Below are 14,852 nucleotides of genomic sequence, written 5' to 3'. Positions count from 1 at the left end.
CTTATGAGTTGAGTTATCTGCAACCATCAGACATAACTTATTAATATTGTGATGTGCACCTACCATATACTGATTGCCGATAAATAACTTATTAGTATTGTGATCTGCAACCACCAGACACTGGCTGGCGTAAAATTACTTATGAGTATTGTGATCTGTCCTGACAATAGATAACTTCTGATTATTGTGATCTGTACTCATCTGGCACTGGCTGGCAATAAATAACTTATGAGTATTTTGATCTGTGCCAACCAAAACTGACTGGCAATATTTAATTTTCATAATAGAATTGACTATAATAATGTTTGGTGCGATTTTCAATATTCCATTTGTATTTTAAAGTGTATTTATGAATACGATGATAATGGTCGAAACGTAACGCGTAATAATATATGGATAATATAATAATAATAATAATAATAATAATAATAATAATAATAATAATAATATCAACAACAACTAGAATCTTTAGCCTGGATATTAGAATGGCATGCAAGATGGAAAAGTGCGCACCACTGATCATGAGAAGAGAAAAACTGGAGACAACGGGACGCATGGTACTATCCAACCAAATGGAGATGACGGCACTAAATGAACATGATAGCTACAAATATCTGGGATTTCTTGTAGCATGCACTATCAAAGCAGCAGAAATGAAAGCAAAAAAGTTTGAAGAAATACCTCAGAAGAATAAGTAAATTAATAAAAATTGAACTATATAGTAGAAACAAACTTTGACAGTACTTTAAAAGGCACGTAGGTAGTGTTACTAGTAAGATGCACTGGACTGTTTATAAGTTGGGACAAAGAAGAACTAAGGCATCTTGAACAGAAGACAAGGAAATTCATGTCAATGCACAATGCACTATATCCAAAGAATGATATTGGCTGACACTTTGTGAAAGAGAAATACAGAGGAAGAAGACTTGTTTGTATAACAGAGGGTCTAAATGTCAAAAAAACATAATTAGAAAAATACATAATGCAAACCAACGAATAAATAATTATTGCATCAGGGGACGCCGAGAAAACAAAACAGAAAAAACAAGACGAGCAAAGAAAAAAGGGAAGAGGAACAACTATACGGACGATTCATAATGACGACTAAAGATGAAACTAACGAAACATCTAAACGGGGAAGCTTAATCCCTAATAACAACAACAGAAGATACCGCGATTAGAATCAAGCAAATCAAAGCTAGTATCAACAAGGCACAAGAAAACAGCACGTGTAGACTTTATGGACAGAGAGACGAAACAATATACCACATAATAAGCGTACTAGCCCCAGAAGAATATAAAATAGACACGATTATGTGGAGAAAGCATAAACACAGAATTATGCAGGACTGGAACATACAGAAAGTCAATAGTAGGTGAGCTGGGAACAATACCGAAAAACTTTGTGATAAAAATGTAAGAGATTGGAATCAGAGATATGGCTGAGAAAATACAACAGACAACAATAATTAAAACATTTTAAATAGTAAAGAAAACACTTCAATGCGGAGACAAACACACATGAGCTACAGTCACAAGTCGGACATACAGAAATTACTCCAGATGTAAAAAAAAATCACAAAAAACATCGCATGAAATCATGTAAACTGAAACTCTATAATTTTAAGTTCACCACCTCTGCGCCCCTGACATCATTTTGTGTGCGTATGTCACAATAAACTGGATCCACACTAAATAAGTAAAGAGGAACAAGACCGAAAAGAGAAAGTATAAGCCAGAACTCATCTGGATGAATGCAAAGAAGTCTGGGATCTTGGGGAAGCTTATTATCACCCGAATTTCACTAAAGATCAATGATCGCTACCAACGAGAAATCATCGGTAAGCGGCTGTTGCGATAACGCAAATTCATCTGCAAAAGTTATCAAAAGTGGTGTACCGTACTCGAAATCTTGGGAGATTTGTTTCCCTCCAAGATAAATCTTTGGTGATGGTCTGTGTGGCTACTCCTAATTTGTAAATAATAATAATAATAATAATAATAATAGGTTATAGAATACCACAGACTTAAGTATATAAGTAGAAATATATCTAAGCAAAACTTACATAGATGAAGGAATGGACTAAATAAGAAATAAACTATTTCACTACACATGACATGTTTATGAGACAAATCAGATTCCCAGCATTAGGTAAAACAGAGGATTGCAGACCTAAAAGGACATATCCTTCAGAGATGGTTTGTGAATAAACTGGAAAGTAAATCATATAAAAGGACATTTGGGGTATATCATTCTTGAGACTTTACAGATAATAATCACGGTCAGTTCAAAACGGAAAGAAATCTTAATGAAAAAAAATAAATAAAAATCAAAAGGACAAAAATGTCTAATTTACTAAATTTATGTATGGGTTAGATTTTTATTTATAGAACAAAGTAATTAAGACAAACCTGCCGAGATTATCATGTAGTGACATTGTAATGGAAAACGAGAATTGAACTTCAAATCAGTGAATTTAAAAGAAGGTAACGCTGTGAATAAATCTAATAAGATGCAAGAATGGTGGAAGAGGTAAAAATAAATAAAGGCTAACGAAGTAACTTAAAAAAACAAAATCAAATTAGTAGAGCAAGTACTCGTAACTGCTCGATAAACAAAATGTTACTTGCAAACTACTATTAAGTAATGACGCCGTATGTACTGCTTGAAAAAAAAACACATTTTTAATTTCCTCGCCAAATATGTAATGAATTTTATTGAAATAGTAATAATCTCCATGTTCGGTTTCATTTCAGATATTATTTTATATAATTTGATATAATATCGATTTAAAAATAATATATTTTTTACAAAATCGTTCCTTAAGTTTTCCAACCAAGCGACTATTTGTACTACCATAACATAACATTTAATAACTGTCTGCTAAAACTATTACTACTCTTTATTTCTAACAGCATCGGACTGACTGCTTGCTAGAATTAAAGAGAAAGAGAGAGAGGTAGTTTGAGAGGTGAGCGAGGAAAAAAAGACAAGGTGTTTATATATACCCCCCCCTCTCTCTCTCTCTCTCTCTCTCTCTCTCTCTCAAGAGTTCTGATGGGGAACTATTCAATGTGCCAAAACTTACGGGGCCACTAAAATAAAGTTTATTAACGTTTAAAAAAACGATTAAAATAATGGCATAACGAGGGGAAGAAAAAAAACGGGAGAAAAGATTCACAGTTCTCCAAAGAGAAACAATGTCTTAGATGTTTCTTTCTGCCGGCAGAAAGAAGCCATTCTTAATATTGGGAGGGATTTTTTAAAAAGCTTCTGTACTTCCACCTAAGAATTCTTAATATAAGGCAATTTAATAATCCTAAATATAAGAAGGGGGATAGTGTTTTACTATTATGGAATACGGACCGTCCTGAAAAAAATACGTTATTATTTAGACAGACAGCCTTAATATTCGGAGGACTTTTTAAAAAATCTTCTGTACTTCTAACTAATAATTAAATAATTCTTTAAATAAGGCAATTAAAAAAATCTTAATATAGGGAGGGGGATAGTATTTTACTATCATGAAATAGGGACCGTGCTGAAATACAAACGTTATTATTTAGAAAGCCATTCTTTATATTGGGAGTTTTTTTAATCATCTGTACTTCCACCTAACAATACAATAATTCTTAATATAAGAAAGGTGTACAATTTTATAATTCTTAATATGAGGAGGGCGGGATAGAATTTAACTATTATGGAATTACGGATCGTGCTTAAATACAAACGTTATTATTGGTTGGGGAACTTTTTTTAAATCTAACAATTAAATAATTCTTAATATAACGCAATTAGATAATTCTGAATATAAGGAGGGAGCAAGTATTTTACTGTTATGGAATACGGACCATACTGTGATACAAATCTTATTATTTAGAAAGGCATTCTTAATATTGAGAGGTTCTTTTAAAATCTTCTGTACTCACACCTAACAATTAAACAATTTTTAATATAAGGTGGGATAGTATTTTACTATTATGAAATAGGGACCGTGCTGAAATACGAACGATATTATTTAGAAAGTCATTCTTAATATTGGGAGGGTTTTTTTAATCTTCTGAAATTCCACCTAATAGTTCAATAATTCTTTATAAAAGGCAATTAAATAATTCTTAATATTAAGAGGTGGATAGTATTTGACTATTATGGGATACGGACAGTGCTGAACTACAAACGCTATTATTTAGAAAGCCATTCTTAATATTAGGAGGAGATCTTTTTTTAATCTTCTGTATTAATAACTAACAGTATAAGGAAATTCAATAATTCTGAATATAAGGAGGGAGATAGTATTTTTTTCTATTATGGAATACGGAATGTGTTAAAATACAAACGTTATTTAGAAAGCCATTCTTAATATTGGAATGGGATCCTATTTAAATCATCTGTACTTACACCTAATAATTTGATAATTCTTCATATAAGGCAATTAAATAATTCTTAATATAAGAAGGGGACAATATTTTACTATTATGGAATACAGGCCGTGCTGAAATACAAGCGTTATTATTTAGAAAGCCATTCTTAATATTGGGAGGGGTTTTTGTAACTGCATCTCTGCGGGCAAACAATGGCACTATTATAAATCATTATAAGTTAATTGGAAAGAAGATTTCTGCTTCGACAGATAAATGTGCAATAAAATGTTTAGCTGGAATTTTTTTTAATGAACTATTGATCAATATTACACTTTCAAAAAGAATATTTTATTTACGCTCAAATAATTCAAAAATTTGCTCAAATTTGACTCTTCAACGCTCAAACATTGTAATGCATGTCAATAAAATACTGAGCACTTGGAAAAAGTCACTAGAACTTTTTCTACTGCAATGAAATATTTGTGTGTTCAAATAAATAGATTTATATTTGAAAATTACAATTCTCATCGAATTAATAACACGTGGAATATTATCAGTGGCACTAATATTTCCCATAATGTTAACTTTAATTCCAAAATGTCCAACAATATTAGCATTTCTTTTGAAAAATATAAAAGGAACAAATAATTGAGAAAAATCAGGCCATATATCCAATCGAAATAGCAAAAACATTAGTCCTGTCCTTCTCCCTTAAAATTCAACCACTACCTCAGCATGGTATAGGGTTTTAACTGCATCCCCGCAGGCGAACGATGTCACTCTTATGAATCATTTAAATCAGAATTTTTTTTACTATTTTTTGTAAATATCGCATTCTGATACTTTTCATGCGATCCTTAGCACGTTTTATTATTAAATATAATGCTAGTATTTCTGTTGTTGTTAATGTTGTTGATAAATATAATTTTAAGAAAGTTAGGTATTTTCTTGAAAAAGATTTCAATAAAATAATGTCAAATTTTGTAAATAAATTTTGTAAAAGATAATTATTTAGTAAATTGATTTTAATGTTCTTTAATAAAAAACGATTAAAATATTTTAAATCAGTAAATTGCTAATATATTTTTAATATAAAAAAGGAATTTTGGATTCTTGTTAAATTGAAAAACGAAAAACGATAATGAAAAAATTACAAAAAACAGCAAATAATTATTAAATGTTGTCATTATAAAAAAATTCTTCACATACAGACATAATCTATATATCTATAAAAGTGAACGTGTCTGTCTGTCTGTGTGTCTGTGTGTCTGTCTGTTTGTGTACATTTTCCTACACAATAACTCTGTCAATTTTTAGTCTATAGACTCGAAATTTGAAATACCGGGTACTGAGATTTGGGAAAATCGATGTGACGGGTGTCAGCCAGAAATTTGGCTGTTAAGGGGTCAAATTTCAACGATTTGACCTTTAAGAACTCTACCAAACTCCTCCGACAATTTTGGGTCTAGAGACTTGAAATCTTAGATTTAGGTTCCTTGAACATGGATCTAACTTGATAAAGTGATTTGAGCCCGAAACAATAAATTTTAAGGGGTCATAATAGGGGTCAAAGTTTAAAAAAATTAACCATTTTTTTTTTGTTTTTTTGCTTTTTTTGCACAGCATACACCTCCAAACACCCGAGCAACGCCGGGCACCCCTGCTAGTTTATGTATAATTTATTATAATTAAGTAAAACATGTTTTCTTAGCAATATTAATAAAATAATCGTTTTTCATGACAAAATTGAATAAATTCGTTGAATTTGGATTTTTTAATGTCGTTTTTTCTTTTACGAATTAAAATCAATCTAATAAATTTATTTTTATTATGACAAAATTTATTGATAATTTACTGATTTTAGATTTTTCCTATGATTTAAAAACATTTTTTTAATGTTTTATATGCAAGTCAAATCAATTGCATATAAAATATTTCTTCTGTCCAAAAATTATAATCAATATAATAATCATTTTTTATAATGAAAAAATTTATAAATATTTAAAATCTTAAAAAGTGCAACAAAATGCAAATTACATTTTTATTAGTGCATAAGGCACATCTGATTGAGTGTAAATAAAATATTATTTCTTTTTAATTCTAGTATCTTCCTTTTTAAAGTTTAATATTAATAGTTTTTGGTAAAATGATTTCCCAGTTAAACATTTTGTTGAACATTTTTCTGTTGAGGCAGAAATTTCTTTCTAAGAAAATTTATAAATAAAGAAAAACAAAACGAATAGAAATACAATTCTGGCATCGAACAAGAACAGTAGACTTTGAGAGAAAACAAGACTGTTCTAAGAAATATATAGGAAAAAAAACAAGATTACAACGCAAATTACTAGGAATTAAAAACTATCTTCACGAAATCAAAGAAAGGGCATATACAAAAATTATCAAAGAAAACCAGAAGACAACATTTAAAACAATATTAAACTTTAAATCATCTGTTTATCTCCGTAAATATAGTTTTAATATTTAGATCTTAACGCAAATAGTCCTTAACATTTGGATTTTAACTGAATTTACTTAGTATTTTCTCTTTGTTCTGTCTACCTCGACTTCAAGATTAAAACATTAGTGTAAAGCTGGCAGGTTGAATGGAGTTATGTTAACAATGAGACATTTCAGTTTGTCCGGCATAAGTGTCAGCAAATGTCAGATTTTCATTTATTATGGAGACAACGGATTTTAAATGGGCTTATTTTTATTCTAGTCATGGTCCAAAAATCGTCTCCAAGAGATTACCCTCTGAAGTAAGATGTGGCTCTAACAATAGATGACGTGATTTGTGTTCAGATTAATCTAGTTTGCATGTATTGACAGCCCTTAGACAACACTTTCATCTGTACTTAAAAGCGCACCCTCTCTTTACGCCGTTTTCCCGACGGCACTGACGTAAGATATACCCGAAACAAACGTCCTATTTTATCTCATTATATTATATTTAATCGAACGTTTTAGACTTATTGCATGATTGCTTTATTTTTATATTCATTTTTTTTTGGAAGCACGTTCATCATATAAGTTGTTAGTTATACGTGTTTTTTATAATTAATAGGGACGTGTTTTGGGGAATTTAGTCACGAAAGTCGAACCTGTACTATATCAACGATTATTTAGTTGCGATTATTAATTACTTGATTGGCTGGGCATTCCTACGGCACGTTTATCTATGTTAAGTAATTTAATATAAAAACAAACTAATCACTGTTTCGTATATTGTATATATATATATATATATATATATATATATATATATATATATATATATATATATATATATATATATACTGAATCAATGCAGCGGAAAAGACATGTTTACCCGATATAATTAAAGGAAAAATTCAATGTAATATAAATATTAATATTTATATATAAATGAATTAATTCCATCTAAAGGAAAAAGCTCAATACAGACACAATAGAAAGTAGAGCCTATTATAAGAGGGAATAAAAGAATCTAAAACTTTAAATTTAAGTTTACAATTATTATTTGTCAGAATACTGAAAAAACAATTTTCAATGTACTTACTCCGCAGAGTTTCAAATAATCCCACTCTTCCTATTCTTTTCATCAGAGGACAGTAAGAAATAAACACATTATAGTAGTAGCATCCAATGTATCAACCAGCACATTCTAGATTTGCTTCAATTATAATTCGCTAACTGTTTATTGTCCTCTGATGAGAAGAATAGCAAAGGTAGCATTCTCTGAAACTCTGCGGAATAAGAACTTTGAAAATTTTTTTTGGAGTATTCTGTCGGATTTAATTGTAAATTTTAATTTACAGTTTAAAATTCTTGTGTTTTCTCATATATATATATATATATATATATATATATATATATATATATATATATATATATATATATATACTACCAGCCTGCCTGGCGTGGCCCGCTCGTAAAATACGCATAAATATTATATTTTAATTAATGCAGAATTTTTATTTATTATAAACAGAAATATCGTAGCTATTAAAACGTAACGCTAAGTTCCTTTAAAAATTAAGTATAAAAAACACATAAAAGTAATTGAGACATGTGCATGTGTGTATTATGTTTTTCTAAACAGTTTACTTCTTGTAAGTAACAACATACTCGAGCTGAAATCGAAACCAAAACCTAAAGACAGTGAGTCTAGTACGATATCTATTACACCAGCTTGACAATACTTACAAACAGCGTTTTCAATCAACTCATACTTAACATAAGTATGGTGTCGTGGTTCACGATCGCGCATGCGCAGTTGTGAAACAATTGAAAACAGATAAAAATCTGGTGGCCATCACACGTTCTGGCCTTCCATTTTTTTTTACCATTTTAACAACTGTTTTCTTCGGATATTACAAATTTTCCACATGTGTGAATAACTTATATACCAAATTTCAAGTCTGTAGATTAAAACTTCGTTTAGTATATAGGTTGCGAAGTGTCCTCACACAAATTCTCACTTTTATTAATATATCGATTATATATAACATAAATTTTGTTTATTACAACTCTACTGTTGCGTTATTGCGCTATTGAATAAAAAATACATTGTGTGATAGAAATTTATATTTCATATATATATATATATATATATACATAATCGTTATTATTATTATTATTATTATTATTATTATCATTATTATTATTATTTATACTTAGTTTTAGTTAAATGAAAGAGACAAGCATACTTCAACTATTATTTAAGACTATTGTCTCAGTCAGTCTTCTCCCTCTATTTGCTTCAGGACGAGCACCATTTTATTGTATTCATTCGTATTGAAACGTGACAGGAACATGGAAGCACGATACTCTCTTATTACTTGACTACCACTTATACCACGAAATCATACCTATAGCTCTAATCGGTTATTGTTTGTCGCTTTAGACCAATCGATCTTCTCTTGGCTTTATTCAATAATACTCTTTAATAATTTTGGTAAGACAAGGAGTATAAGAATAAGTGAAGATTGAATTGAATTCAAACATGGAATTCGTAAAACTGTAAATGAACAATAATCTTAAATATTATGAAAATTATTCCTATTCAGAATAGTACACTTTATGGTTACTAAATGAACAAGTAAAATAGATCATTACCTCAAAGGTTAGAGAATTTCTGTACCAAGTGAGACAACCTTTATCTTTGTCAATACAGTAGCCCTTCGTATTAAAATGAATTTCACCTCACATTAAAAAACACATTAAACTTATGTGGAAAGGCGCCTAATCGATGCATAAAATGGCTTCTTTTTCCTTACGTAATTCCACTTTTATATCAACGTGAAATGATAGTTATCTTTTTAAAAGACAATATTTCATTAAATATTCAGTGAAAATCGTTTCACACTTCTAATGTTCTGTAGCTTCATGTTTTTCATTTATGATTTTTTCTTAGGGTTAAACGAGTAATGTTACCTATTATAGATTACCTTCGTTTTGGTAAAAACAAGGCATTTCTAGAGGATATTGCGCCATTTTTAATCTCTTTTATGTCTTCATAGGAGTTTCGTTTTTAATTAAATTACATGAACGAAATAAGACTGCAAAATAAAAAAACAAAAAAAAAACGTTTAGGATTTGAAGAAGAAAATGAAGGATTTAGTCTCCCATAAAAGCATTTGTTACTCATCATTATTTTTATTTTTATGTTTACTGATAATATATTTTTATTTTTATGTTTACTGATAATATATTTTTATTTTTATGTTTACTGATAATCCAAAAACGTACATCATGATGATTAGCGTTCATTCTCTTTTCCATTTTCGATCAATTTTATTTTATGTTTATTTTTTGCAGATTATGGACGTTGGAATGAATAAAGACGGCTACCATTATATACTTGGCGGGCTGGTAAGACATTCTTTTATATTTAACTAGCGGGGTACCCGGCGTTGCCCTGCGTTGCCCTGCGTTGCCCTGCATTGCCCTTCGTTGCCCTGGTTTTTAGAGGCGTGTGCGTTTCGGGGGGTAAAATGAAAACAAAGCGAAGTCATAAGCCTATTTAAATATTATAAAAACAAACAATGTTAAAGCATTTTTTTAAAAAATCGTGTAAAAAATAGCAATTAAAAAATGAACGTGATGCAATATGAACGTTCCGGCGGTGCCTGTGTGTTTGAAAAAAATCCCCCAAATGTTTGAAGGCTCGAACTCTAATTATTGAGGCGAAAGCGCCAAAAAAAAAAAAAAATAAATAAATAAAATAAAATAAAAAATAAAAAAAAACGTGATGAATTAACTAAAAAGTGAATTAGGTCAAATATCTATTCCGCAGTGACGTTTGTTTTGGTTTAGTTTCAGTAGTCACATCACACTCGAATTCTAAATGATGTTTTTTGTTTTCTCGAATTCTAAATGAATTAATTTGTTTTAATTTGAATTTAAGTGAATTCACGATATCCTTGCGTTGTAATCTTTGTGTAAAAATAAATGTTTACTTGAAAGTACTAATAAATAAAGGTCATAGTTAGATTTCACGGTTAGAGTCGTTAAAACCGGAAGTAAAATCCGGTTAGTCTCGCAGACTGCGTCTTGCACTAACGAAAAACAAAACAAAAAGAAAACAATAATAGTAATCGCGTTTTCGCGTTAAAAAAGGTATTTCTATTTTATTATGGAAAAAAACAGAAAGCATAAATCAGGAGAAAAAGAAAAAAAACGGCATAAGTAACCGTGTACTATTCCAAACCCGGTGTTTCCTCGTACTGTTCCTTGTGAATGCAACTGCCCCGGTGTAAATGGGGAGAGGGGAAAGGAAGCATTTAATAACTTCCATTGAATCTAAGCGATTTTGGCAGTGAACTCTGAGCGGAAAAAATATAGAAATGTAGCATTGTCGCAGAACTTTAGAGGTAATAGGCCTATATCAAACCGCAGATAATGTGCTACAGTCTGTACGCATTACATTTGCATGTAATGTCATGATTTATACTCCTATTAAGGTCAAAGTCGGAGGGGAAAATGAGTTCATTTTATTATGTATCTATATAGAGAAGAAAATGAGAAGAGATAACTTACATGTTTAAACAGCAGCTCAGGAGAAGGTGGTTTATTCATGTCTGATAATATTCCTCATTATCATTTGTACTCTCAAGGAGCTCTCATATAAGTCATGAAAAGATATGAGTCGCTGACATAAACATATTGTTTCTTTAAGTGTGGGTGACAAAGTTTTCAGTACACTCCACTGCTTCCGATAACATTTGCAAAGGACTTTATGTTATCGTACTAGTCGCTGGCTATTAGGTTCTTGCTGGTAAGCAGCAATATTGATCTCTGAAATCTGTGTGGCAATAACCCTATTCTGAGTTCGAATCCTCTTCACACGCAAAGGTTCAAATTTCGTTAGTCCTTCTCGTTCTCGAACTGTTTATTTTCCTCGATCCTGCATGTCTATTTTTTGTGGTATAAGCCGAAGCGTATAACTGTTTTAAGGGAGGGGCAAAGTTCATAAGATTGCTTGCAATTTCAGTTTCTATGGGTTCATGTAGCGTTCTCTCCATCTTTTTCTTTTTTTAATTATGTAGCAGTTTTCATTTTGCTCGTTATTATTAAATGTCTATAGTTCTTTAATTTGATTATTACTATTGCAATGACCAATACTTATGAATCGTTTTTATCCATAATTTCTTTTACATGCTATTATCTCACAAGGAGTTTTAACACAGATCATCATCAAAGCATTCTCTTTGAGAACAACCTGTATTGTTCCTGAAGTCTGAGTAAAAAATGACTCTTAAGATTTGCAGTATATTCCACCTCTTTAGATAACATTTTCAAACTGATTTTCGTTATGGCAACAGTCGTTTACCATTGATTTCTCATTGGTAGCGACAATTAGTATTAACTAGAATTTGAGTAGCAGTAAGTGTCCACAAGGTCCTTGATTTCTTCCAGTGGAGGTCTGCTTAGTGCTTTCTCCACTCGGCTTTTCCATCCACCTTGACCTTGCTCTATTATTTGATGTGGCATCACATAGTGCCGTCACTTGTTTTTTTTTTTGGGGGGGGAACTTACAATTATACGTTTTTTTTTTATTTTTCTTGATTCTATGTAACGTTTTTTTATTTTTTTTACCTCTGTAGGAGTTTCTATATGTCTGGCTCGCACCTATGGCTCATATGAATTAGTATCCGCATTCAAGGGGTTTTCTTAATATTTCAGCCATTTTTATTATTGTTATTCAACGTATCTTTTCAGCGATTCTTTTAATTTTAATTTCTCCTACTCTATTTAGTTTTTCAGAATTATGTCTAACACTAACTATTCTTGATGTTATCCTGACGCTTTTTACCTTCCATGTCTATTTCAGCTCTCTTACTAGGTCTTTGTATTTGCGCTGCTTCTCCATCTCCTTGATATTTAACCTGTGCACTGCCGGAACAGCGAAATCTAAGATTTGCAGAACTTTTCTTTCTTTTTAATTTTTATGGCATCTAATCATTTTTCTTGGATGAGTTTATCTGTTTATACGTCCACGTCCTACAGGACTTTCTGATTTTCATTTTCAGGTAGTGCTGTAATTTGTGTTTAAACCATTTGTTTAGATGGTCAACATGCAACTGTTTGAATAATCTCCAGTGCATGCTCTTCTCCACTTGATCTTGTCTGTTCTTGTATTCCTTTGGGGCTAGTTTGCTGTATTCGCTTATTATGTGGTTTATCGTTTCGCCTCTTTGTCTACATTCTGCTTTTACTGTTTTCTTGTGTTATTATGATCTTTGCTTTGATTTGATTCGTTATTATCGAGTTTATTTGTGCAGCATTTATTAGAGATTCCGTTTCTCTGTTGAGGTTACTTTTTTTTAGTCATGTTCAAGTGTTTTCGTTCCTCTCATCTTTTGTCATCGTGAATTGTTTAATCATTTTTCTCGTCTAATCCCTTGTCTCTTCGTTTCTTGTTTTGTTCATGTTTTCAGTGTCTCTTGATGCGGTAATTATCGTTTCAGTGTCTTGCTTTATATATTTTTCTAATTCTTCTTTTCGTATCATTCACACAGTCTTTTATACAAACCAGTTCTCCTTCTCTGGTTTCCCTTTAACTTCAAGTCGGTCGGTATCATCCTTTGGGCGCAGAGCATCGTGTATGGTCATAAGTTTCCTGGTGTCTGGTCAACATGCCGCAGTGTTTCTTCGGTCAAACCTATGAATTGTCCAGAGTATCTTATTAATGATACTGCCCATGTGTGTATAGCTTATATTAGGTTTCTACTATATAGTTTAGTTTTTAGGAGTTCTTTCGCTGTTCTGGTGTACTTCTTTTAAATTTCTCTTAAATTTCTATTGTTTTGATGGTGTCTGCTTCGAGAACTCACAAATATTTGTGCCTGTCATGTTTATCTAGTGCCATCGTCTCCGCTTGGTTGAGTAGTTTCATGAATCGAGTTATCTTCGATTTTCTGTTCTTATAACTAGCAGTGCACCCTTTTCCATACCGAATTACATTCCCATAATAAAACAACAAACAAACTGTTGGCTGACGTCACAGAAAATGTCCATGAGCATTTACGAATAGTTTAAGAAATAAGGATGAAGAGCAACATCCAGGCCTGCCATGAAAATAACGGAATGCACTGGAACCTTATACCCATTCAAACTCTGGTGATGTAATCTGTAGTCAGAGATAAATGAATGATAAATGACTGTCGCGATAACGCAAATACTTTGCAACAATTATTGAACTAAACGAAGAGTGTGATTCATGTATTAACACTCAAACCGCAGGGAATACTTGTAGTTGTTATCAATAAGCAATTAAAGTTGATGAAGGGTAAAAACTCATAGAATCATCATCTGACAACTTGAAATAATAACTAAAAAAAACTAAATATAAAAAGCTAAGATCGACAAAATCTAAGAAAACATCAAATGCAGAATATGTCAATAAAGGAAAGAACCAGTAACCAACATAAGTGACTGCAGCAATTTGTCTAGACAAAACATAAGTACAGATACGATAAGTTGGCGAAGGTAGCTTACTAGGACATTAAGGTACAACGCGATAAATTCATCCAAGCAAAGAGATCAAATGCACTAGTAATTTATAAGAAGGAAAATCCTGACAAATCGTAGACGTACTCGCCCCAGTGATTATAGAGCTGGACACGAAAAAGCGAATCAAGTACACGGAATTGGTAAGAGAACTAAACAGAACAATATGAAGAAAGTAAATATAACAATAATAATCATAGAAGCACTAGGAACAATTCCGAAAGACCATGAAAACCCCGAGAGAGATTGGAATGAAGGGAATGATAAGATATAACGGACGGCACAAATGAAACCCTTGAAATCTTCAGGAAACTCCTGTAATACGAAACTAAAACATAAACTGTGAACAGTAAACAGAAAAAAACAAAACACGACTACATGAGACCATGAGAAATGAAAAGGATAAAATTGTTTACTGCTTCCCTTAATAATTTGTAAAGTCGACCTTTCTTGTCTTGTCCTCTGTTTTTTTTTGTTTTATTTTACATGGAGGTCAC

General features: G+C 31.3%; 1 protein-coding gene across 2 annotated transcripts in view; it reads left to right on the top strand.

The window, feature by feature from the left end:
* Window positions 1-14,852, top strand: part of LOC145242245 (glutamate receptor 2-like) — an 815,605-nt gene that overhangs the window by 280,719 nt on the left and 520,034 nt on the right. For both annotated transcript variants that reach the window (XM_080105285.1, XM_080105346.1), the window contains exon 5: window positions 10,162-10,215. In XM_080105285.1, coding sequence (XP_079961411.1) covers window positions 10,162-10,215 — 54 coding nt within the window. The remainder of the gene's footprint in view (window positions 1-10,161; window positions 10,216-14,852) is intronic.

Source organism: Euprymna scolopes, chromosome 1 (assembly GCF_053919585.1).
Source record: "Euprymna scolopes isolate OS-2025 chromosome 1, ASM5391958v1, whole genome shotgun sequence".
NCBI classification, from domain to species: Eukaryota; Metazoa; Mollusca; class Cephalopoda; order Sepiida; family Sepiolidae; genus Euprymna; species Euprymna scolopes.
This window is presented reverse-complemented; position numbering and strand designations above follow the sequence as displayed.